This window comes from Cheilinus undulatus, linkage group 19 (genome assembly GCF_018320785.1).
Source record: "Cheilinus undulatus linkage group 19, ASM1832078v1, whole genome shotgun sequence".
NCBI classification, from domain to species: Eukaryota; Metazoa; Chordata; class Actinopteri; order Labriformes; family Labridae; genus Cheilinus; species Cheilinus undulatus.
In genome coordinates this window covers 33,221,394-33,248,835 of record NC_054883.1, presented here as the reverse complement: position 1 = coordinate 33,248,835, position 27,442 = coordinate 33,221,394, and the positions used below count along the sequence as shown (strand labels likewise).

Here is a 27,442-nt window from a genome sequence, read left to right as displayed (position 1 = left end):
CCCGAAAGTACTGCCCCTCGTCACTGATTGGTCCTGTCACTTTCTAACCGAGCCCAAACTGTTCAGATAGGAGATTTGCAAGATGGATTCGCCATTGAGAAACACAGAGATGGCCAAATCTATCTGCTTTGCAGGGTAATGGTGTCAATGATTGATCATTGGATGAATGTAAACTCCTTAATGGCAGATTTTGTTTCTTTATGACACTACCTAAATGGTACAGATTAGCAAGTGTGAGTGTGCCCTAATTGACTTGGAGGCTTCAACAAGGGAGGAGGGAGGCCGTATATGGCCCCTCGGCCACTAGTAGTCCACTGCTAATCCAGTCATATGTGTGCAGAAGATGAAAAAAGTTCCCTTTAAAGCTCGTAATAAAGAATGCATTATTTTTTAGGTCTTGCTGATATCTGTTTTGCAGATATTTTCAAATTTAATTGAGCCGTTACAGTTGCATAAATTTAGTTCAGACCTTAAACATCAGTCCTTAAAATCCACTTTAAAGTTAAAGGCCCTACATACTGTAGGTCTGTTGGATCTGCCTAAAACTCCACAAACGTATTTGTAAATATGACCAATACTTACAACCCATATATCAGAAGTATAGAAGTATATATCAGCAGAAATTTTAATATCTGCTGACAGTGCTACCGTGCAGCCCTAGTGGTAAGGACAGAAAATGTTAGACATAGGTCATGATTTTAATCACCAATATCAAACTATTGTTTGGGTGTTGTTGCAATCTGTGCTCAAATATCAGTAAGGTGCAGATGCTCTTAAATGTCAAACTGTTTGAGTCTGATAATTCAAAAACAATAACCCATATATTATCCATATTCATCAATAGTATGCTTATTAATCAAATCAAATGAAGACACCCCCATATTTTCACACTGATAATGATGTTTTAATTCTTTACAGGATAATTTCTTACTGAGAACCAACAGGTGACAGTCTTTAATTTGAAAGATGACAAACTACACAGGATGACATGCTCTGTGGTTTAAGTGGTGTCAGTTTTAAATCAGCTGTACATGAGTCTTAATTAAATAAACATCCAGTCCAGTGTTTGCAGATCAGTTTTAATGTCAGTGCAGCAGAAAGTCAACACACAGTGAGATATCATGATAAATTAAAGTGGCTGCATTGGTTAAGCCCTACACTAGATTTGTCAGTTCATATTTCACATCATGAAAGTCAAAGACTAAACATCATTACAGCTTCGTCTCTTTGACGAAGTCAAAGTTCTCCTTTATTTTACATTTGTTTGTTTCTCCAGCTCACTGACACAAATGGCTTGATGAAGTTTTATTGTTCTTTTTCAGCAGTTTTCCATGCACCACATCTACAATGATATATTCCACCAAGCTGCAGTGTCACAGAGTTAAGTACTATTAGGATAAACATTATGTCCTTTATCTTTACTTCATATACACAGGGACCCAACAGACCCTCTTATGAATGAGCTTCAGCAGAATCTGGAGGAGTTATGAGCGAATGAGAGAGAGAGAAACATGAAACTATGAGCTGAAGTTAGCAGCAGTGATAGGTGTTGGACTCAATGTGGCGCCTTGGAGGAGAAATGGCTGCTTTTTCCACCAGAAGAAGACTTTAAATACCTTCTTAGCAGCTGAAATTATTTCTGTTAAGTCATTACCTTCAAAAAAGACTCTCTGGGACTCTGAGCCAAGGCAACATTATTAAATATATGCAGACTGAGTTTAGAACCCACGAATTCTCATTGGGTACTAACATATATGGTAAATCAAATTATGTGCTTAAAAGAGTAATTCACCTTTCATCAGCCTTAATTAATCACAGTTAATGTCATTTATCTTGACAGGCTCACCTCAAACATGTTAAACTAAACATCCTGCTGTGACTGATCTTTAACAGAGTGAGGCACAAGTCTGTTAATCCTAAGACTCTTTATATTTCAATAATGTTTGCTTGAGTTATCAGCACAGTGAACCACAGTTTCAAGGATTATTTAGAGTTTGTAGCAGCCAAAGGTTATCATGCTATGCCGTGCTGATAATCCAATCCTGATTTCATATTTTGCATGTTTCTCCATTGCTTCTTTATTTCTTCCTTTCAGGTGCTGTTGCAAATCAATCACAGCCTTGCTTTTTGCACATTTATGGTTCTCTTTTCTCTGTTTACAGCTTCTTGTAGTGGAAAAAGGGCCTTTGAAAGCACATGCTGCATGATGCACAAAGGACGGGTCGTTTTAGGTGGACGTTTGACTGCACAGAGGTTTAAGGCCTCAGAGGTGATGAGCTGCGAGGCGGTGAATGCTGTTTCACACCAGAGTCTGTTCTCGATCGGTGAGGTATATTTGAATTGGGGGCAATGAGCTGAGCGCCTTCAGAGCAGTGAAACACACATCTACTGTAAGTGCACATTTTAAACTGCAGCTAGCGTGGTCACAGTCAGTGCTGGACAAATACACAACATAATAGTGTGTCAATATTTCCAGATAAAAATGCAGGACACTTGGCGTGTTTTGCCCACTCCTTGGCTTCCTCCATGCTCCTGCTGTGGATTGTTTCACCTCCTCAAAAACATCCATGATTCAAGTGATAAGCAGCAGAAAAACAAAGTGATAAAATAGGAGTTTGGGTTGTTTTCTCCAGCGCCATGATGGCAGGAAAGTAGAGCAGGTCAGAGGTGATATAAACACACAGGAACCATCAGAAACACCGACAGGAAGAGAGAAACTCTCACACGGTTCACAGCTACGACCATTAACAGCTCCACTAGCTAGTCCTCACTGAAGATGCTACACAGGATTTACACGATTGTGTCTCTTTTTTACAGCTTCCCTCCAGATTTACTGCTACAGAGCCGCTTGGACTCCTCCACCATCACGTCTATTTACAGAGTTTTACAAAAGCGGGGATGAGACTTAAGCGGATGATTTCAAGTGATATTTTGTGGCAGCACAGCTGGGCAACTCTAGCTTCAGCTGGGGCACATGTGGAGGAGATGATGGTTTAAAAAGATGCAGTCCAACATCCGAGTTCTGTAAGACGGCTTAAGTGTAGAATAATATATCACTTGTAGATAAAAAGGTTGATTAGTGTGAGCAAATTTGGCTCTTAAGTGCGTTTAATGCAAACCCAAACCTATACCGCAAGTTTTAGAACAAGTTTCAGCATGTCTTCTCTATTTTCTGATGATTTTATTCTCATGTTTTTGACTGTTTCTTTTCCAAAGCCTAACAGCTAATCTTACAAACGTGCAGGAACACTGATCCCTCTTCTTTTACGATTATTTATAAATACACTTAACATTTACATGAGTTTGCCACCTGTGAGAGTCAAAGTTGCCCACCTGCACTGCCTCAAAAGTTGCCAGAAGCTTTGCTGTGATTTAAGTTTTGTTTTACGGTTGTGGTGTGAATTCTTCAGCACTTGTTCCTTGTGGAAATGATGATTATTGTTGTTTTTGTTGCAGACAGAAGTGATGATTTCTTGATCTGTTGTCTCCAGGCTCCTGATTCTCCTGAGCCGCCCGGGTCCTCTGCAGAGACAGAGGAGGAGGAAAACAGAGAAAATCATTTAAAACTCTTTATTCTCTAAAATTAGCAAAATTTCTATAAATCTCTAAAATTATTCACCTAAGTGTATCTATGACCAGAGGAACAGAGAAGCTGCAGATATCTCAACTTTGGACAGGTTAATGAAGGTGAAATTAAGCTTGTAGTTGTGTTGTCCATCAAACGACACAATATCAAGTTTCAGCTTTAACAGAACCCTGCATGTGCTCTTAATAAGGAAATCAGATTGTAAAGCTTTCACATATGCATCTCACAGCTGCAGATGATCTCTGCTGGAGGGGATAAGGGGGGCAGGCTGTCTGAGAAGGGTCTATGATTTTAAAAGAACAACAAGAATTTGGAGAAAAAAGCAACAAAGTTTGCTCTATGATGCTATCTGAGATTTTTTCTCCCTTGTATCAGTGCTTTGTGTAGTTTGACACATTCACAATATTAACAAAAAGGTGTGCAAGAACATACTGGCAAACAGCAACCATAACAGAACAGCTTTATAACGAGCACACGGATCATTAGCTTTACTACCTCCCTTCTGCTCCAGTTGAAGAACATAAACATCATCCCCTACTCACTCACATGGTGAATTCCTGAATATATCCTGTTGAGTTCACACTGAAGCTTGCCTTGACTTCATGCAGAAAATATACTATGGAGCTGAGAGGAAAAATATCTGTTTTGCTGTCATACAAAAATAGTTTAAATTTGCACAGATAGGGATACCACTATTGGATATTGATGCAGCTACACTACACGGACAAAAGTATTTGGCCAGACCTGTTTATTATTAAATTCAGGCATTTTGATCAGATCTGTTGTATACAATCAAACACCTGGCCACGCAGTCTCCATATACAAACATTTGTGATCCTAAATGAGTCATTCTGAAGAGCTCAGTGACTTCAAGTGTGGTACTATAACGGATGCAACCTTTGCAATAAGATGGTTGGTAAATATCATCACTGCTGGACATTCCACAGTCAACTGTAAGACATATTGTTGGAAAGTAGAAGCGTTTAAGAACAACAGCAACCCTGCCAAAAAGCATGGTTTGTAAAAGTCTTGAATGTGCCGCTGATTCCATAGCTGAAAAGTTCTGAAATCCCACTGGCATTAATGTAAACACAAAAACTGTGCAGTAGAAGCTTCATGAATGGGTTTACATGGTCGAGCAGCTGCATGCAACCCTCACATCACCAAGTCCTTTTCCAAGTGTTGGATGGAGTGGTGTAAAGCACAGCGACACTGGACTGTGCAGCAGTGGAAACGTGTTCTGTGGAGTGACAAATCATGCTTCTCTGTTTGGCAGTCGGATAGGTGAGTCTGGGTTTGGAGGATGCTGGAGAACGTTACCTGTCTGACTACATTGTTCAAACTGTGAAGTTTGGGGGAGCAGGGATAATGGTATGGGGGTGTTTTTCAGGGTCTCGTCTAGACCCCTTGGTGAAGGCCAATCTTAATGCTTCAGCATACCAAGACATTTTGGGCAATGCTATGCTTCCAACTGTGTGGCAACAATTTTTCCTGTTCCAACATGACTGTGCCCCAGAGCATAAAGCAAGGGCTATGAAGACATGGTTTGATGAGTTTGGTGTGGAAGAACTTGACTGGCCCACACAGAGCCATGACCTCAACCCCATCAAGCACCTTTGGGATTTATTTATTTGCCTGGAACAGAGATTGCAAGCCAGGTCTTCTGGTCCAACATAAGTGCCTGACATAAGAAATGCTCTACAGAACAAATGGGCACAAATTCCCACAGAACCCTGCAGGGATAAATTGTTGAGAGGAGGGATGAAGAACATCTAATGAAATAGAATGAACGTTTAAAATAATCTTGCTGTCTTGTTGTCTCCCATCAGTCAGCAAGGTTGACGTTTAGAGACAAATAGTAAGGATTTAACTAGGTGTAGGGACTTTTTCACTAAGTGCTTATCCTTCCTTTAGGGCAAAAGTTTCTTCTGTTTACTTCAACTTAAATGGTATGATTTAGTACTCATATTTTGTACTCAGTGAAGGTGAGTGCGCAAGATGTGGTATCCTAGTATGAAGCCTAACAATTAGCTGCTTTCCTCTTAAAGTGACCTTTATTAGTTAGGAAGTGTTTTATAAGCACTGACCCTGATAAAAATAAGTAAAAGCAATTTTTTAGTGGTTGTATAGAATAAACTGGTTCAGCAACAAATCCTAAATGTTGGAGACAACTATAAATAAAGCTCTGTGCAGTAAAATAACAGACATCCTCTCCACAGGAAAAATGTTTTCACATTATTCATGGGCACATGAAGGTCGAAGGTCATCTCTACCTGTTACTGGACGTCCAGTTTACTCGGGCCAATGCTGTGGATGAGCTGTGAGGATTCAGAGGCGGCACTGTACCCCTGAATCAGCAGGTTCTTGTTGAGGTCTCCAACCCCGCTTCCGGCCTGCATTTTGGGGTACGGGGCTGTTTCTGCGACCTGACGCTGCCCTCGCCCGTGGGCATCCACATCCATTAGCTGGTCCAGGGGGCAGCCGTTGGTCCCCTCTGTGACTGGTGAGAACTCGTGGGCGCTTGCCTGCTCGTCCCTGGACACAGGACTGATGGAGACAGATGGAGAACTTCAAGACACAATGATGACAGAGACAGGAGACTTTATTAATATGAACCCTTCAAAATAAAGCTTCAGTCTTCAATCATGAGTCTTTATGGTTTCTTATGAAAAAAAGGGCTTTGGAATGAGATCTGGATGAAAGATTCCCCATGTGTGTACATGTAGGTGAAAATTTAAATTTTCTGTCTTTATTCCTAACAATAACTGCATCTATTTTCATTAAAATCCTATATTGATGAAGAAGAAGATGAAGAAGAGAAGCACCTTTGATATTTTTGGGTAGATTGAAATAGTTGTATCACTGTCTGTAGTCTTTATCTCACTAGTTTATGAGTAAATATTACTCATAGATTGGCTGTCACCAGTGCTACCCAGCCGACCAATCACAGGTCTTGCAGTCTGGATTGCAGGCCTGTGTTGGCCTCGCTTTAGGGTTAAGGGGTTCACAGACCTACGGTGTATGCTACAGCATAGCTTCACTGCAGAAGCATCAATTAGGCTTTAAGGTCAGACAGGTACACCTAGAACCCCAGCAGATGGCTATTAAAAGAGGAGGACTGTACAGATCAACTGTAATACAAATACTTTAACACCATATTACTTGCTGATCTCCAGTTTTTACTCAATGCTTGTACAGCAAAAATAAAGACAATGTAATTTATTATGATGCCTAGATGAGCAGTAGGGAATGGTGATGAGCTGCATGTAGGAGAAAACTGAGATGTTTGTGTGGAGTCACTCCAGAGCAGACAAACTAAAAACCGTAGAATGTGTCTTCTCTGAATTATACTTTATGAAGGAGAAGCACTAGCTTTGAAAAATATCTGTAACAGACAAAGATGTCTCACCTGACATCCATGGACTGGACTCCGTCCGACAGCTCGTCCACGCAGCTCTTGTTCTCCAGCGGTCCAAGCATGATGACGGGGGCTTCAGCTGGAGTCGGAGCGTCTTCCTCTGAGGCCACCGCAGCCTCTGGCCTCGTTTCAGATGCTGAAAAACAAAAAAGTGCTCTTGGTTGTGAACAAGATCTTCTCTATTTTCTAAAAAAAAAGCAAACATTTACAACAACAGTGAACACATAGGACAGTCAAGAAAAAAACACTGTCCAGCCCCCTGTTCTCTAAACATTGGATCACTGATAAGCTCACAGGCAGACAATAAACCCTACCTGTTCAGCCACGATCATGCAATTATAAAAAATCAATAAATAGATTTATTTCTTTTGATGTATGGCAAACAAGAAAACGATCACACAACGCAGCCCTACTCAGACAGCCATCCATACACTTTATCAATTCCATTTTAGAGTGATAATGAGCTTTTCCAACTTGACTTTGGCTTATCTTTCTCATTAACTTGAGATAACCACATCATTTTCTTTGATAATGAGATAAAGATACTCATTTACAGATAAGTCCTCAAAATCCCAACTTATTTCTTCTCTGAATCTTGGTATAACAAATCTTGCTTTCTCAAGATAACAGCATACTCTTCTGACAAGCTAGAAAATAATTTTCAGGCCACAATTACAGGCAAGAATGGCTTTTGCTCTTTCTAATGAAGTTTGGACTGTTTTTTTGGTTTGCTTGTTCTTTTGTTGCTCTTAAGATTCAAGATAGATGAGTCAAGACCACAAAGAACAATCAGACATTATCAGGTATCTCCAGGAAACAGTGGAAATAAAATGCATGTATTCTTAGGATTCCCTTAAATGGACTAAATTAAATGTGTAACAGGATCATCTAATGCTTTATAACAATTATTAAACAGGTCAATGATATATTAAGTTAATATTTCACTGTAAAGGTAGTGAAACGCTTTAGTTCAGGCATCCCCTTCTATCTAATTTGTTTGGCTGGTTTTGAAACTCAGGTTGTAATGTTAAAACTATATGTATATTAAATTTCCTCTGGAGCTTCTTGGCTGCTGAAACTGTCCTTAAATAACCCAGTCTGTGTCAGAGAGTTCAATAAATGCTGCAGTGTAATCAGTGTTTGTCTCGCTGCCAGATAACCACTGGGTGGCGCTGTTCTCCTGTCTGCCTCTCATTGCTGAGTCACTCTGCAGCTGATCTGATTCAATTTAGAGGAAACTAATTACACCAGAGGGAAAGCAGCTCATCACAGAGATAAACAACAAAACATAAAAAAAGCAAACAAGGTCAACAGACGATGGAAAATGGAGATGAAAAAACTGGAAAGAGCGACAAAACAGACATAAATAGATGAGATCTAATCTTCATCATGGTGCTTCATGTTGGATATTGAGTCTTCTGCACTGTTTATTAGTCTTTTAAGACTCAGTTTAATTATTCATTCCTCCTAACATTGTTGAATTTGTGAGGTTTTAGGATGGCGTGTTTGAGGATGTGGATTCTTTTGATACTCACCAGCTGCAGCAGACAGCGGCTCCACTTCACTCTTTCTTGTTCTCTTCATAATCTCCTCAATTCTCTGCAAAAACACACAAAATACAACTAAACACCCCACAATATAGTCTTTGTTTACATGTCGTTATGGTGTTGTTTTTTTCATTACGTCAAAGTGCCCTTAACATGACGCACCAAATAAGCTGGTTCACATATTCATCTGTCAAGGCAACCCCAGTGTTGGGCAAGTTACTGAAAAATAGTAACAGTTACAGTTACTAGTTACTGCTTGCAAAAAGTAACTGAGTTAGTAACTGAGATACTGCATTGTAAAATTAACTAGTTATTTTGAAAAGGAACTCAAGTATTACTTCTTTTGCTTCATTCCTCATTATTCTACACGATTTTACACTTACTCTCTGAGTGTCTTTCTGTATGACGATCCTATTTGTCCTCTCATCTGTTTTTTTCTCATTATTCCTCTGAAGGCAGCGAACTCTACAGCTTACATCAGAAACATTTCTTCAACGACATACCTTGCTAACACTCTGTTTAGTGCTTCCTTAGTCACACACTCTGCAGCTGGTGGTATCTTAAAATCCAGCCTTGGTTGTTTGCATGGAGTGGCTCCTCCCTGCTTGGTCTTCTGTGCTAACGTGAGCTGTACTTAGGTTACTGGTGTTTGTAGCGTCCAGCTATCTGGAAACTAGTTTAGCTAAAGCGTGTTTTTAACTCAGTACTTTGTGAAGTTAAAATCACTGTTCTTGGCGGTGAAAAACTTTCCTTCCCTGTCCTTTTTTGGCATTTATCCCAAGGAGGGAATACTAATGCTCGTATACAAGATAGAAAGCTCACACTCGAGTGCTCAGCGATGATGTGTGTATGCACTTCAGTGCCTGTGTTTGTGTGTCTCAGTGCTGTCACTCGGTTTTTCTTTTACAGGATGTTGGTTTGCTTAAGGTCCTGTCACGCCATCCGCCGAACTGAATGTTTACTGACCTTCATCACAGAGTTGTCGGCTGTAAAAGTAACGTGTAATGAGTGATTTAAATTTTCAGTAATTGTAACAGCGTTAATGATTTTAAAAAGAAACGCGTTACACCACTAGTTACCATGAAAAGTAACGGAGTTACTGTAACGCCTAACTAAGTACTTAGTAACACGTTACTCCCAACACTGGGCAACACCCCATGGACAGAACCTCCCAAGAGAATCTTGAAGGGTGACTGGACGAATGCTCAGTCTGTCACTACAACTGAACATGAGCTCAACAGGCAGCCTTTATCACCGTTCACTATCAGTGGAGTCAGTAGGTGAATTAAACTCTTGCTTAAGCCATTCATAAAGAGAAAAAAACTTCTTTCCCACTCAGTGTGGTTCTTTGCTCCTCTTTAAATACAGAAATGTAGCCCAGTTCAGATCAAACTGCTGCTATACCTACTCTACGCTAACTTCTTTACCGGCTGCCATTATTCACACGCTTGCAGTCCCTTTAACTAAACCACAGCTGTAGCTACCGCCTCTTTCTCATAAATGACTCTGATTGGTCCGGTCATCTCTGACTAGGAACAAGCGTATCAGCTTGAAACCTTGCAAGATTGGATCTGCCTGATGACAAACATGTAATCTGGACAATCCATCAGCTTTACAAGGTTAAACTGTCCCCTTCATCTAGTTACACAGCAGTAATGGCTCCACTTATCCCTCCACATAAAGATTTCTAACTGGATTACTGGAGCTTATATAGTAAAATTGGGTGGTATTCTCTCCAGATTATACCATATTTTCCTTGGCATAATTTTATGTATGAAGCCCTTTTAGGAAAATGACCGCATTATCTAACAGAGCTTCTCCATTTCTAGATCGAATTTATCAGACATGCTCCTCAAACTACCTCCTAAGCTACCTTTACATCTTCCACAGGTCAGATCAGAAACAGGAAACACTGATTTTTATTTTTGCTCCCGATTCGTGGAGAAAGTTGCAGCTGCTGCTTAAGATCACAGGACTTTCACCTTTTTGAGTTTTTAGAAATTTAAAATTAAAAGATTCCATCTCTTATTCATAATTGTTTTACATAAGTATACCCTTTTAATATTCATGACATCAGTATCAGAGGATATTAGCTTTAAAAATAAATATCTGTGTCAACAGGCATGAAAATCTCTGCTGATATTTTTCAGCCAATATAACGGCTATATGTAGAAAATCATATATGCACCTTACATAATGTAAAAATGTGCAAATGTACCACCCCAGGGTGCCACACACTCAAAGAGGCCCTGTGAGTCATGAACATTTTGAATGAAGCCCCAAATGTTAAACAACTATCAAACTGTCTACCTCCCCATCCTCCTTCAGCTCCACTCACCTCAGCCTCTCTTAGTCCAAGAGACTTTTTGTGTTTGTGTTACCTTCTTCCTTTGCTGCCTCTCCTGCTCCTCCTGGATGTGCAGCAGCTCTCTCTCCTGTCGCTTCCTCTCCGCCTCCTTCTGGGCTCGCAGGAACGCCTCCTCCCTCTGAAGAAACAAACAACCGGTCATCCATTTTCTCTTTCATTATTTCATGCTTAAAGTGAAAAATAAGCATGGCTGGGTTGTGGTTTGTATTTAAATTAACTCGAGAAGGGTTTTATAATGTTAAGAACCTGCAGAGACCTGAACATTAACACAAGATTTTGATGAATTCTGACCTCTCTGTCCAGCTGTTCCTGCATATCCTTCCATCTCTGCTCCTTCTGTCGTCTCTCCTCGTCCTCCTTTTTCCTCCTCTCCTCCTCCCGCCTCGCTCTCTCCTCCTCCGCCTGCCGTGCAGCTCTCTCCTGTCGCTCTCTCGCCTCCTGCAGCCTCCTCTGCTCCTCCTCTGCTCTCAGCCTGAATACACAGATATACTTTGAGCAGAGCAGATGACCATACAACAGGAAGGTAGAGATGGATCAGGCATTTTTTTTTATTGATCTTTAGCCAAAGGGTTGTTTCAGAGGGCTTGGGTTAAATAATAATGTATCTGATTATTTGATTATCAGTTTAAATTCAAATCTTCTTGTGCCAGATCTTTTACACAGGCACACAGACCTCTCCTCCTCCTGCCGTTGTCTCTCCTCCTGCTCCTTCTGTATTCGAGCCAGACGGCGCCTCTCTGCCAGCAGCCTGGTTGCCTCCTCAGCGTCCGTCGTCCCACCGACACTCCTGCCTGTGGGTGTGCCTGGAGACTCTGAGGGAGACCAGAAAGATGGAGTGAGGAGGAGGTGATGCAGCATGACTTAGCGAAAACTTGTCAGGGCAAATCTTACAGAAGAGTGTGTAATTAAAGATGCATCAATTGTACAAATTTGAGTCTATGCCAATGTTTAAAATAACAATCCAGCTCACTGCTGTTATTATTTTTTAAGTACTTCTTTTGGTGCAAGAATTCTATGCCAACATTTTCTCAAACACAAACAGATCAGAGTCTGCCCAAAAGGTGATTTGTTCTGCCAAGTAAAAGCTCTCTTCTTTGAATCAGCAGTTAGCCATGATAGATGCCATCATTAAATTGACTGAAAACAACAGATACAAAATTAGCTGCTGACATTAGCTGATATAAACAGGGTTGATGTCATCCATTACCGATATTAAACCGATGCATCAGTGCATCCCTGAGTGCAACTGAAAAATACTTACAAGTATGTTTCACCAAGCACTAGTTCTTAGAAACCAAAAGAGTTGCTTTCAGATTTTAAGTTTTTTGTCTAAACAGCAAAGGCTTTATTCATACAAATATATTTCATTTCTCAAATTAGCATTACTCATTCAAAATGATTACTATCCAAAGGCCACCTGAGCATTACAAATGGAATTGTATTCAAATACATGTACTTTCATATGGAATTGGCCCCTTTAAAGCTATAACAGCCTCCACTCTTCTTAAACATTTTGGATTGTATCTTTGGGAATTTGTGCCCATTCATTCTGTAGAGGATTTATAAGGTCAGACACTGATTTTGGACCATAAGGCATGGCTCACATTCTCTGTTCCAGTTCATCCCAAAGGTGCTGGATGAGGTTGAGGTCAGGGCTCTGCGCAGGCCAGTCAAGTACCTCCTCTCTGAACTAATCAATCTTTATAGTCCTTACTTTGTGCTTGATGGGGCACAGTCATGTTGGAATAGAAAAAGGCCTTCCCAAACTTTTGGCACAAAGTTGGAAGCATAGCATAGTCCAAAGTGTCTTGGTATGCTGAAGCATTAAGATTGGCCTTCACTGGAGATAAGGGGTCTAGATGAGACCCTGAAAAACACCCTAATACCATTATCCCTCCTCCACCAAACTTCACAGTTTGAACAGTGCAGTCTGGCAGGTAACCTTCTCCCAGCATCCTCCAAACCCAGACTTGCTCATGTGACTACCAAACAGAGAAGTGTGATTCATCACTCCACAGAACCTACTTCTAATGCTCCACAGTCCAGTGTCACTATGCTTTATACCACTCCATCTTGGCATTGGGCTTGGTGATGTGAGGCTTTCATGCAGCTGCTCGGCCATGGAAACCCATTAATGAAGCTCCTGCTGCACAGTTTTTGTGTTTAAATTAATGTCAGTGGAAGTTCAGAGCACAGGGATGAAATTTCACCAATCATCTTCACTGAAAAGATGGCATGTATCACTGAACCAGACTTGAAGTCACTGAGCTCTCCAGGGCGACTCATTTAGGATCATAATTGTTTGCAGATGGAGACTGTATGGCTAGGTGCTTAATCCTATAGTCCTGTGGGATAGTGTCTGTTTGAAACACTTGAATTCGATATTTAACCAGTGTGGCCAAATATTTTCACCCATATAGTGTCACTGACTTTGGTTGTTTTTGTCTGTGATCTCATTCCTTTTCAACTAAGAAAAAAATCCCATTGCAGGCTCATGGGACAAACCTCTTGCATGATCAACATGCAATTAAAGAAAACTAGAAGAATTCATCAATTACGATTTATCAATCTACAGAAATGCAGTAAATTGTCTTAAGAGACTCAACAACACATTTCAACAAAGTGCCATAAAATACAGAGATGCACGAGTATATCCCCCCATGCGTTGCAATTCGACATTTTACTTGTCATTCAGGACTTTTTTCAACCTTTCAAACCAAATATTTTTTGTATGTTTTAAACTGTTTTTCTTGAAACAAGGTTGACATTTTGGAAACTTTTGCCTTGTACAGGAGCCTGTATCACTAAGGTAGCTTGTGATAGGTCTAAATTAGATACTTCTGAAAATATGGCTTTTAACAAAATCCTCTATGGAGAAAATGAACGGGATTTTTACTTGTGGAACCTTGCTGTTGAGCTCTATTCTAACCAGGGAGAAACAATGGCAAAAAGTGGCACCAACCCTTGTCAGCCTAGCAAAAGTGTGTCTTACACACTGGATTTTGCCGTGTCTTGATTAGCTAATACTCAAGTGTTTTTATTTCTTATCCTTGATATACAGTCACTGGATTTCACTGCCCATCTGTGAAAATGTGACAACTACATATATTTAATCTCCAATTGCACCTTGAAAATGTGCTGAATGCTTTGATCCACCATACTGACAGTAGAAGAACAAAATGTCTCACAGCTGTCTGCTATAAATAAATGCTCAGCACTGACACACACACATATATACACACTTCCTCACCTGCGTTCAGCTCTCTGCTGGTGGATTTGGGGATCTTTTTCTCAGAGCTCTCAGATTTGTTTGATTTCCTCTCCAGGGTGCTGTGATCTCTGTGGTTCCTGTCATCATGTCCCGGCGTGGTCGCCCTCTGCCGGAGCGGGGACGGAGGGTATTGTCCGGGGGAACAGGGCGACTGGGCGCGACTCCTATTTGACCTCACCCTGAAAAAAAAAAAAACACAATAACATAAAGATGTGAGGTAATCTGTAAAATAATCCAGGTCAGGCTGGTAAGTTTTTGTGTGTTAGGTACCGTTTAGGAGTGGCAGGGCCTTTGCTGTTGGACCTGAAGGATGAACTACGGACAGGTGTGTTTGGAGTCTCCCCCTGCAAGAAATTTTAACAAATATAACTTTAACAATAACACTGAAAGAAACAAGATTTTCACATTTTCCTTGTTATGTCTTATTGCCAACAATAAAGCTCTAAGGTTCATGGGAAGTGGAGTCTTAGTAAGAAACAACAGTAAAAATCAATTAGATTGGAGGAGAGGGCATGATTATGTCATTGCCGCTGCGTAAGCATTGTGGTGGCAGAAAAACAGCTGAATCAAGTGGAGAGAAACATGGACCAGTATCTGGTTTATAACGGGGGAAATGTCTTATTTTGCCTGAAGGATGTCAAAATAGGAACACTGCTATAAAATATTGTCAAAGATGCTCCTTGAAGCTAATGCAGATGCTAATATAGTGTGATAGTACATATAGAATCAGCAGCCATACCTGTAGGGATTTACATTATTCTAACATAAAATAAAAATGATCAAAGAGTTAATACTAGCCAGCAGCCACATTAGTCCAGTATGTAGTTGTTATCCATGAACTGACCTCCGGCTACCTTTAGCTAACTTTCTGCCACCAGTTACAGCAGGCTCTGCCCACAACATTTTTACTGTGTAAAAAACTAGGGCTGCACACCTAAACTTATCACAATTGCAATATCAGGCTGTGGAATTACAGAATTGCATAAAAGGTTGCAATTATTTTCATATTAAGTGGTACCTCAAAGGTTTACAAAAATGAATGCAGAAAGGCCTTGAAGTTTACAATAGTGCCAGTATTGCACCTTTATTCTCAAAAAAAAAAAAAAGATAAAAAACTTGTATTTTTGTGGAAAATATTCACTTACTCTGCAAGCATTGCTGTCAGTCTTGAGGTTTTGTATTTCTATGCTACTAAATATTTGTGCTTTGAGTTGAGCTTTATACACCTCTAGACTATAATGTTCTCTGCATTTCCTTGATAAAATGTAGGTAGACTCAAGATACCATTTATGGATCATAACTTAATAACAATCGCAATATTGTTCAGAATAATTGTAATTGCACATTATTTCTGAATCCTGCAGCATTAGTGCATACATGAAAATGCTCTTCAGATTATTTTCAAACATAAACCTTTAGGTTTCACTGTAAATGTCTTCTTATTTGAAAAAAAAAACAGCAACAACAACAACAGCACTTACGCTGCATTCACACTACAAGATTCAAAGCTCAGTTCTGATTATTTTGGTCATGTCTAATTTTTTCCATTTGTCTGGTTACGTCAGTAGCTAGCTAAGGACAAACAATAACAATGACTTCCATTACCTCCTCAATTGCTCTTCACACTGCTGCCATCAGACCACAGATAAGACATTTAATACGGAGAAGGGCTTGCCTCAGTAAGAGCTTTGGCCCCTTTGCCATTACAGCACTCAATAAGCGCCCACACTAAACATTTATTCCATCTACTTCAAACCCAGCCCTGCATTTATGTTACATGCTTCATGTGGGCTAATGTGTTCATGTGTGCTTCTGTCTTTAAGTGATGTAGTGGTGTTTGTGTTTTTACAGTATGTGAGAACAAATTTTCCTTTGGGGCTATAAAAGCTATCTATTTCACCTTTTATAAACCAGCCTGTTTCAGAGTCCTCCATTCACTTCAAAGGATTCCCATGAAAAGAAGGTGCTAAATATGGTTTGAAAAGATCAAATTCAATGTGACTGAGATGTTCAAACTGTCACAAAAAAAATCAGATCCAAGTAAACAAACAAACAAAAAAAAGATTCAGGTCTATTATTCCGCATTAACATGGATTTATATCTAATTTGGGCATTTGGATCTAAAGAGGTAATATTCAGTGTTCTAATACTGAAAATGTTTGACATCTGAAGTGGTCTGCGGTGCTTACTTTAACAGCTATTTTTAGTTTTAGTCTTAGTCTCCATCTTTGGTTAAATGCCTTTTAGTTTTATTCACATTGTAGTCATGTCTACCCTTTATAGTTTCAGCCCACAGTATTTTAGTCGAGTTAAATAAAAGGTCCTTACATTGAATTCTTTGCTTTTATTACAGATATCTATTCTCTTGCCTGAACCTCGTACCAAATCATGTTGGTAGTTTCTATACACTCTGCCGAACCCAGGGGCCCTGCTTTCTACAGCTGAGAGGCAGAAAAGCTACTAATGTGTTGTGTTTTGACAGATTTACTCACAGTGGAGAAATATCATTGATTCTGAATGTCAGATGAAAACCAAAGTACATTTTTGTCTAATTTTAGTTATCTTGACAAAAATGAAACTTACTTTTCAAGGAGTTTTAGTTGTCAAAGATCTGTTTCCTGCAAGTCTGAGTCTAGTCTTCCTTATGAAAAAAGGCAGTTGACGAACATTTTTAGTCATAGTCTTAGAGGACAAAATCAACACTGGTGGTCTGGGATTCCTTTATTAGGACTGGAATGGAGGCATATTGCCAGACATTAAAGTTCTCCTCAATAGCTGTTGTGATCTGTGGTATTATGCTAGCTTATTTATGCCCATCTAGGCTTGCTTGGAATGATGGGAATTCCGGCTCTATTTAGAGATGTGGATCATTCGACCTTTCAGCTCCCAAACTATTCTTCTTATGGTACAATTTGCCTTCTTCATATCTTTAAAATGACAAAACTTGGAACAAAGAAACCATCTCTTAAATAGGAGCCTGATCCTGTCATTTACAAAAAAGAGCCAGCTCTGTGAACGAGCTTGTCTGAAAATGACACCAGAACCTCACAAGATTGATATGCTATATCGTGTGTTACCGTGTCCTTCAAAAACATCTTTAAGACAATATGAAGGAGAAAAGCAGTTAAAGAGGCACTGCAAGTCTCTTAATTCACCCCCTTCATTCTTATCACCAGCAGCTTCACTGCACACAGCATGCAGGGATACCAGCCCACGGTAAGAGAGCCACAGAAATGAAGTATGGGCTGTCTGAATAAGAAAGTGAGTTCTGATACCAGGTAGTCACTGAAGACGTATTATTAATGAATAGTATGGACAAAGCACAGTCACTTGGTATCTTAATGCACTAAGCACATCATTAATGCTAAAATGTAAACAGGACATTTGGCGTGCAGTTTAAATCCAGCCTAACGGCTCAGCTGTCACCATGAGTATACAGCAGTTCTACAGAGTCTTTTTATGTTTATTTAGCACAGAACAACTTTTGTGACTCCAATTTACAGTTGCTGACATTTGTGAGTTTTAAATAATCATAAAAACCTAAATGTCCCACAAACACCTCCAACCATGCCCTTTAAGCCCCCAACAGCTCACTGTTAATGAGGTCATGCATGCTTTCTCTGTGTGTTTCTGTGTCTGATGGCTAACCGTGGGTGTTCTGGCTTTGGATGTTTCTTCTGGGAATCCAGCGATGCTCCTGCGGTTGGAGGAACTTCTGTTCGGTCTGTGGTTGCTGGGGGAAGCTGTTCGTTGGGCGACAAAAGACACTGACAGGTCACGAAAAACACACATGCACACAAATAGACATGAACACAAATGTACATTTAAATACCACAACGACACAAAGACATGGTGAAGATGAGACAGGAAAATTAGAAGGATAAACTTGATTAAAATATTCAGGAAAATATGGAAACACATTTTCCTTATATTACTCTCACTCTCATCCTTAATCCAAAGACGTCATACTTTCAACATTAGAGATTAAGAGCTTAACTACCAAGACATCTTAAACACTGAGTAACATGTTGGGGCTGATTCAGACAGGTTTATTTTGGGAGCTAAGCTCTTAAAATTAACCACAGCAGACAAGAAAAATCAGTATTTAGCAAAAATGTTGACTTTGATTGTGTCATTTTTTTTTTTACTACAGCAGTAACAGTATGTTTTCACACAACTCTATTTAAATAAAATTGAAATAATGGGAGATTGGCTAGATAGGAGGCTGAGATTGGCCACTTATTAGTCAGTCTTAGATTGTGTAGATCTTTGATATGGATAAAACAATGAAAACTAAAAGCAATGAGACGCTTTGACAAGTGCAGCATATGTTTTAATAACATTGCTTGCTCTTCTGATTAATAAACAAAACAAGTCCAAATTTTGGACAGCTCTTTCAATAAGTTCTTATATGCAATGTCTGAGAATAAAAATGATGTGGAGCATTTCCTTCCAGGGTTTTAACTGTTTTTTTACAGACATTATATTTCTCCTATACTTGCTTTCCTCCACTGGCTCTCTGTCACTTATAAAATTAATTTTTAAGATTTTATTTATTACTATTAAAGCGTGTATGGGTCTTGTTATGATTTTATAAATGCAAGAATTGTGGGTCATGATTTGTGGTTAAAGTTTGGTTTTGGGTTCTTAGGCTAAATCAGTCAAGAACCACTATTTTAGATCAAACACGTTTCAAAATGAAAATCTACTCCCATCATAACTTCATGGAGTGAAAAGGAAAAAAAGATTGGAGGAAGGACGGAAACCTAATGTTCACCCAGCAACACAAAGCAAATGGAAGATGGTTCGGGGGATTAAAAGAAATGTGTTGATCATGTTGATTAGGGGTCTCATTTAACTGTGCATCAAATATGATACAATAAGCTTAGAGGACTTAACAGCCAAAGGAAGAGGCAGAACATATTTCTGAAACATTCCACCATTGCAGGTTGTAATAGGAAGGCATTTCACCTCATAAATCGTAAACAAGGGTGCTATCATGCTGATAGTTATTCTCTATTTGGTACCATGTGCCTAGGGTTCCTAGAAGAGACGACAGTAATAACACATGGTGCTTGAGCAGAGCTTTTACATACTCTGGTGCCCCTCTGTAACATCTACTGTGGCAGTGCTGTGCTGTATTTAAGGAAAATTGTTGTATTTTGGGTTGTATGGCTATTAAATGGCCTTAAAAAGGCAATTTTTCTTACAAAAACAAAAAAAAAGGAACGTTTGACTTGCATGATTCCTTTCTATGGGACCATAGTATGCCATGTCTTCTACTGCTCTCTCCTTGCATTTAACTCTTGTCAGCATGCATCATCCACTGTAAAAAAAAAAATTATACTCTATTCCATGTGGTTTTTGTGTTTTTTGTTTGGCATTTCCTATGTTTATACAAGGGAAAAAGTAGGATCAATTTCTTTCAGGATTTAACTATAAAGTCTGCAAAATATTTAAGTTAAGGAGAAAATAAAAGCTTTTAGTGAGCTGCAAACAGAGGATGTAAAATTCTTTTTTAATCATATCTGCACCGTGGCTTCCTCTTACCTCTCTCTGGTGAATGCAGGGTGGCTGAAGAGTTGGACAGCTGTTTGTTGATTTGCTGCTCCATCACGGTTGGAGACAAGAAGTCACCAACTGATTAAAAAAAAAACAAAACAACAATCACAGACACAAACATGACAGTGAATCAGAGAGCTTACTGTTACTGCTGCTGCATTGAGGGCTGATCTAAACGTCACATATAGGTTCAATAAACCAATCTCACACAACAAACAGAAAAGTGCAGGCTCACACAGAAAATAATCCTGCCTATCGATGAGCCATGCAGGCTGCAGAATAAATTAACCTTGGTGATGTAAGACAGAAATGAAGCAGCAGAACGGAGAGCAGAGTCTCGCTGCAGCTTGCTTCATCATGAAATGGAGGATGGTGATACAAAGGCGAACGCTGCAGAGCAACGAACATGAGGGGAAATGTTAAACAGCCCCTGAAGGCACTGTAACACCCAGGAAATCACAACACAATATTCAGTGGACATTCAACTTTACATCCTAACTACCATAAACCAGAGCTAGTGGAAGGATTCACATATTTACTTTTCTACTAAAGTACTAATACCACGCAATATCAATTCACAATTTCAGTTTAAAGTTAAAGCTCTGTCTTAAAATGTTAGATAGAGTGGGCCAATGTCCTAGTGTCCTAGTCCTGTCCTAGTGTACGGCAGATTTAACCCTCAGGTCAGTTTGGGTGAAAAGTCCAACCATTAGCTCTGTTCATATTATTCTTCTCTTCCCCTGACTCTCTACTCTACCCACTGTCCTACAAAATAAAGGCTAAAAAAATCCCAAATTAATATTTAAACAGTTATCAGGAACATTCATTTACAGTAAATGAAGAAGAGAAATATTTCATACAACTATATTTTGGCAATTATAATTTTGACCTTGCAAAGCCAGTCATCAAGATTCCAGGTCTGTCGGTAAGCTAATCTATCGTGCAAAGCCTCAAGATGATGTGCTTGATCCTGGTCAGAGAATAACCCAGCCAATCAGTGTCATTTAAGGATAAAGAGGCGGTTGCTATGGTTTAGCTGAAGCGAGAGCGTGGATGCAGCTCTAGCTTGTTTGCAGTCATGTGTTCCCAATAACTCACAAATTTTAGGTATCAGTATGAAAGGAGGACAGTTTGTTCAGGACCTGCACACTTATGAAAATTACTACATACACTAAGTATCAGCCCTACACTTTTAAGTTGTTTTCCCAGGAGATAACTGATTTCCTTAGGTTATACGTAGGTGATTGATATCACAAATGACCAACCATAGAAAGTTACCATTCACATTTACTCAAATTACTGTAATTGAGTAGCTTCTTGTGTACTTGTACTGTTTTGAGTACATTTTAAAATCAGTACTTTTACTTTTACTGAAGTAAGTTTTAACAAGAGTAGATGTACTTTTACTTGAGTACTATACTCTTGTACCATTTTCACCATTGCTAATGACACAATAGCACACAAATTAATTCTCCACTCACTGCCATCTCAAATCTTGGGGATACATGGGCAGAGTTTCCCATCATGCCCTTGGGCAGAGTTTTTAGATGTGTTTTATACGTGTTTAGTTGTATTTGGATGTTTCCCGTTGTTCAGCGATCCCTACTCAGGTTGTTTTTTTGTGTTTTTTTTGCTATTTTTTCTGGTGGAATGTTGTTGTTTTGATGTGAAACACATTTGCACCATGGGTGAAGTTATTTACTATGTTAGAGTTTGACTTTAGGTGCTCCTAAAGGATATATAGTGTGTATACTTCATCAGTTTTCATTGCCTTACTATCAGGTTGACTCTCTGCTTTGTTCTTGTAAGAGAAGACCCACCTCATATTGTAAATAAAGACACTTTAAAGTGTTAATTTACCTCTATATGAGTTAAATTAGCTGTCAATTGTGCTGTAATGCAGCTCAAGATACTTGCTTTCACCCACAATGTGAACGGTTAACCGAGCCATAAACAGCAAATAAACTTCAGCATTTTGACAGCGCTTCTCAATGCAGAAATTACTTTCTGCCCCACGTCTGGACTTCTTTACTGTGATGTGTAACATCAACAATTTATAGCAGCAGTTTGATCAAAGCTGGACAGCATTTCTTTATTCAAAGAAGAGCAAAGAACCACACTAAAAGCTCTTCTCAGTGGAAAAGACTTTTGAACTCTTCTCCTGACCAGCTTCAGCAAGAGTGTAATTTACCAACTAACTCCATGGATAGTAAAAAACGTGTATTGATATGAAACCTGTCAAGCTCACAATGCTTAGTTTACTCCTTAGCAGCTTCGTGCTCTGCTTCTTCATCCTCTTTCCCTCTTGTTCTTTTCTTCTAGCTCATCCTCCTTCATCATCCTCTTCTCCTCTTTCTACTTCTCTATCTTTGTCTACTTGTCATCTTCCCTGCCTGTATCAGCTGTAAATTTCAGCATATATCAACTATAGATCTACTCTCAATCAGCTGAAAATATCAGCCTTATTGACTGACGCTGTAGGCCTTCATCCCCCAAAGATATTATAGGCCTTTATCAGTTGAAAATGTTGGCCTGTATCTGCCGTAAATTTCCGCCAATACTGGCTGTAAATACCACCTGTATCTGCTGTGAATATCGGCCTACAGTGCCGTGAAGAAGTATTTGCCCCCTTTCTGATTCCCAATTTTTTTGCATATTTATCACACTCAAATGTATTGGATCATCAAACCAATTTTAATATCCCACAAAAACAACCCAAGTAAATAGAAAATGCAGTTTCTAAATGATAATTTTATTTATTAAGGGGAAAACAAATCAAACCTATCTGGCCCCCATAGCTCACTTTAAAAAGTGGAGATGGAAGAATTAACTCAAGCTATTTGCAAAATCCCTAAAATATGACAGAGGATGCTTTTAAACTCTTGTTGCCTTTTTTAAACTTGTTGCTTGACTAAGGCTCTAACTCTAACTTTTTTCAGACCAACCTGCGTTGGTGTCAGAAATTTTTCAAAGGAAATGTGCAGGGATGTTAATTTGAATTTTAAAAATGGAAAATAACCATTTGGATGTAATATTTATCAAAAACATATTCTATGGAGATGCTTTTAATATATTAAACACACCCCTACAAAAGTAAGACTTTCAATCTATGATTCTTTTTACAAATATTAGAGTATTTTCATTGTGTGGTATAAGCACAGTTGTAGAAGTAAAGGATCTGAATTCTTCCTGGAACACTGCTCAGGGGTAAAACCAGAGAAAACAGGGGAAAAAAACACTGATATCTGCAAGGATCTACTGTAATATGAAACAGAGTTGATTGGAAATGCCTGGTGGTTCTTTGTGTTTCTGTGACTGCAGCAGGCTGTGTGGAGGTGAGGTGGGGTCTAATAAGTTTCCTACACAGCTGGAGGGTAAATGTCTGCTATGATGCATAGAGTCAGTGTTTGTCTGCATGTGTGTATGTGCTGTTAGGGGTGTCTGTGTGGTGCAAAAGGGTGTTACACAGACCAGACTCCCTGCTGAGAGTGAAATGTGTGCATCACTAAACACAGCCGAGAGCCAGGAAAACGGGAAGTGGAGCAGCTCTTTGTTGTGATAAGGGTGTGGTATATATGTGTGCATCCATGTGTGTTATTTCTCTCAGTGTGGGTGGGAAGTGGAAGGCAGTGGCTCCACAAGATATTCATATTCCAGAGGAGAACATTATGGAAATACTCCATCTCATCGTATTTTTCCACCTTCATTAGCTGCATTTGTGTCACATGATTTGTACGTGAGAATTTGGAGAAAAAAATCAGTGAGCTGGTGATTCATATAAAGCTGTTTGATTTAATCTCTATAAAGGAGCTTTATCCAGGATAATCAGCACTTTGCAAAGAAAACATGAATTATATACGTGGAAAAAGGTGAAAAAAGGCAGAATCTATAATAAAGCTTTCCCAACACTGCACTAAATTGATCATTGATCAATTTATTTGTTGTCTTTGACTTAAAAATATCACAGAAGTTTTAGAACTTCTTGATACAATCAGTTAATCAGATAATGGAGATTGCACTGTTATAAAACACATAATATAAAAAACAACAAACATTTTGACAACCAAACACCAAACACAGACCACACACTTCATGAACACACTGCAGGACAGTAAACAGCAGCATGCAGACGGAGGAACGGCTGCAGGTGAGGCAGTGGCGGCACGGGAGCTGTAGGAGCGTGAGGCACACACAGAGTCATGTGATCTGTACCGTTACGGGACTGGCTGGCACTGGAAGCAGCAGGAAGCTCATTGGGCTGTGCGGAGCCAATGGCATGGCAGGGCGGGGTCTTAGGGTTACCTGGGCAGCAGGTGAAGCAGAGCGGAGAAAGCAAAGCATTACACAAGCACTCATCGCTCAGCCTGGTCACTCACACTACAGCAGACGACCTCCTTCCACACGGACATAAGACAGAGTGTAAAGAAATATAATCCCAGCAAGAAGAGCCTTATCAGAAACTTAAATCAGGCAGTCAGACAAAATAAGATTCAAGATGCAACATGTAAGCTTTTAACCAACAAAGTGAAACATGCAGGAAAGCTGTGAGGCTGCAGATTCAAAAGAAAACTGAGGACACATCTAAAAATAAATCTGCAAAATATCCATTGGGTAGAATCTGAAAACTTCAGCACTTGGCCTTGAAAACAAACTTCAAAGTGATGATAGGACCGAGAAAAGCAAAGATCACCAAAAATGCCAAGACCTTACATGTCTTACAAGATTGCATCTTAATGCATCCAACAGCTGGAGACACATTCTCCCCATCATGACTGATCAATCTCAATGTGGTGCAAGAAAAAATAAATGAAGAAAAGCATCAATAACAACTAGGATTTAATCTTCTTTAAGTAGTTTATAGGGTGCCCAGATCTCTTTTTTTTGCCATCATCTAATAGTGAGAACAGATGAGAGCCATCATACTTGGTGTTTTGTTAAAGCACCTGGTTTAGCTGTTTGTCAGCCTACTTAGCTCTGTAGTGTACAGGGACCTCCTGCAGATGGCAGGAGGAGCATAAAAGTCGTCCTGATTCAGGCAACAACGTGCTTTTACATCTTCTGTTCAACAGAGCTGAACAAAAAACTTCACACACAGCAATGCAATTCTGAAATGGCTGTTACTGTGATATATTTTAGTTGAGTTTCTACATTACCTAAAATATTTTCAACAGTTCTCATAACCAGAGATACTCTTCATTTTTTATAATTGTAATATGGAAAGCCATGTTATGGTGGCTGCAAACAGTTGCCAGTTCATTCGCCCAACCTCAACCCTGTAAGGTGTACATTTTGTCATTTCCAGTCGACTCTATCCTGTGCTCACATTGCGGGCCTAAATTGTATATGACATATATTTTACTATGAACAAACCCACACTGGCGGCCAGATGTGTGGACACACCTTTACGCCGCTGATCTATTCCTGAAACAGCCTGCCACAGCTGGTGGAATGTTCTCCTAAAAGAACAGCTGTTTTGTCCACTTTGGCTGCTGTAGTAGCAGCTTGGAGTAGAATAAGTCCTGAGGCCTTGGCTGGCAGTGAAATACCAGGGGGCTGCAATTTAGGCGTGTCGTATGATAACGGTGTGGTGCCTGTGTAATTTGGGCTGATACATAGAGGCTGAAGTCAGATCTATTGTCTATTTTTACAATTAAAATAGCTGCAAAACTGCTTTCTCCATCTGTCTCACGCACACACACACACATAGAATCACAATTTGTGTCAGCTGGAGGTTTGCAGCTTGGCCTATTTCCCACTTGTTTAGTTCTTTCATTACTGGGGGGGGGGTTCCTGCTTTATGGTGAATAAAGATGTTATCCAGCAGTTTTTTAAGGAAAAATGCCCCAAAGTTGAGGATTCCACTCATGGCCCCACTCTCACTGTGTAAGAGTGTGCAGTCATATGACCAAAATATCAAACATGTCAGAAATCCATCCAACCAGTTGGAAGCAGCTGATTGGTCCGTGGTTGGGCAGTTGCCAGCTGAAATTTCCCCTTGTGCATTGCACGACAAACACCACACAATCATGCAAAAAGTCAGTGTAAATTCAAATTCATGTCTGAGTCATTTGGAAATTGCACAGCGTACCCCCAGCTTTATGTTGAACTTCTCCCTACTTTCCTCAACGTACCCCACAAGGCTGGGTGGAGACTGGGTCTTCTCTGTATGGTGAATTGATGAACAAAATAAGTCAAACTTTAAATTGCATAATTCAATTTCTCATAATGAAAGAAGAAAATTGTTAAAAGAGGTCTTTCGAGTTTGCGCTGCTCATGATCCCAAAATATTTTGCAAGTAGCATTGCGAACTTGAAAGGGCACTGTTTAAAGGATTTCTCCCTGATTATGTGGACTTAAACAATGAAACCCAAACAGTTTACTGTTCAGGAAATAAACTCCTGTTTTACTGAATAGTCCTCAGTCAAAATAAGAATAAAGCTGTGGAGATAAGAGCTGAGCAACGCTGGTCTCTGCTTTTCATATCAATTTACTGCTTTGATTGAGAGCCCCCTGGTGGCAGAATTTTACAGATATATGTTCAAGAGAAGGACCACTGACCTGCAGCAGCGGCAGCAAAGTGACAGAGATCATCCAAGTCATCACTTGAAGGTACTAAATTTTGTTTAAATCTGTTTTACAGTCCTGGTTTGCTTTTGTCAGGAAATTCAATAAACTGACATAACTACACTAAAGCACACAAACAGTGCTTCTTACTGTGGAGTTTTAACCACAGGTGATCAGTTCTGATGACTGTTGATTAGAGGAATCAGTTCCAATCTACCAATCATGAATTTTTAATGAAAATCTGTCAATAATGATCAGTTCTTCAGTTCTTGAACAATCCAGGCATCTCTAGTAACTTTCAATCTGGATTAATCCCAGAACAACTGACATCTCTCTCTTCAAACATGGAAAATCAAGCTTTTAGTGTTTTTAAGGATACAAGTACTTTCATTAATACTGCATGAACTTCAGAATTATTCAGTTTGGATTTCTTTTCTCACTAATAATCCCTGTCTTATAAAAAACGCTACACATAAGGAAAACTACATCCTTCCTGTGCAGATAATGTTTAGGAAGTACATACACTGTGAAGTGTTTTGAATGATATAAATATTCATCTGTGTTTATTCCACCCAGAGTAAACCACTAAAGAATGCAGCAGAACAAAGCCAAAGATGCTAGCAACCAAAACATCCTGGTACATGACAGCCCTGTCCCCATGGCTCTGCTTGCAGATGGCTCACTTTTACCATCAACAGCAATTTGATGTCCTCATAAAAGGGGGAAAACTCTGAAGGCTTTCTACAGACATATGGAGTAGTTAGCCTGAACAGAAAAAAATTAACCAGTTAAGGAAGTCTGGCTGCTTGCCCCCCTTCTTCATTAAACAAAGAGAGGCACAAGGGGGCCCTCCTTCAGGAAATTTGGAGCATCCAACACTTAATTCCCTGCAATCTGGTGAATATTTAGGCCAGGATTAATGGTGGGAATTTATTTTTGAAATGGGACAACATAAAGCAGGGGTGTCAAAACTAGGAACTATAGCCTATAGTCCTTTGTTTGTTACCTTGACCCATCCGCAAATAATCAAAGGAAAATAGCTGAATGGATGGATCTATGTGGCTCTCAGTGAAACAAGTGTCAACGTCCCTGACATGGAGTTATTAAAGGAATACTTCAACATTTT

General features: G+C 39.5%; 1 protein-coding gene across 5 annotated transcripts in view; it reads right to left on the bottom strand.

Moving 5' to 3' along the window:
* Window positions 1-1,004: 1,004 nt before the first annotated feature.
* LOC121527042 (MAP7 domain-containing protein 2-like) overlaps window positions 1,005-27,442 on the bottom strand; it is a 47,988-nt gene continuing 21,550 nt past the window's right edge. The window contains exons 6-17 of one of the 5 annotated variants that reach the window (XM_041813716.1): window positions 23,965-24,054; window positions 19,741-19,830; window positions 17,839-17,957; window positions 14,461-14,534; window positions 14,170-14,369; window positions 11,593-11,731; window positions 11,211-11,391; window positions 10,933-11,037; window positions 8,540-8,603; window positions 6,996-7,140; window positions 5,860-6,154; window positions 1,005-3,522 (exon numbers count right to left, since the gene is read on the bottom strand). In XM_041813716.1, the coding sequence (XP_041669650.1) occupies window positions 5,863-6,154; window positions 6,996-7,140; window positions 8,540-8,603; window positions 10,933-11,037; window positions 11,211-11,391; window positions 11,593-11,731; window positions 14,170-14,369; window positions 14,461-14,534; window positions 17,839-17,957; window positions 19,741-19,830; window positions 23,965-24,054 (1,499 nt within the window). In that variant the 3' untranslated portion in view covers window positions 1,005-3,522; window positions 5,860-5,862. The remainder of the gene's footprint in view (window positions 3,523-5,859; window positions 6,155-6,995; window positions 7,141-8,539; window positions 8,604-10,932; window positions 11,038-11,210; window positions 11,392-11,592; window positions 11,732-14,169; window positions 14,370-14,460; window positions 14,535-17,838; window positions 17,958-19,740; window positions 19,831-23,964; window positions 24,055-27,442) is intronic. The other 4 variants (XM_041813717.1, XM_041813718.1, XM_041813719.1 and 1 more) reach the window with 4 other exon arrangements.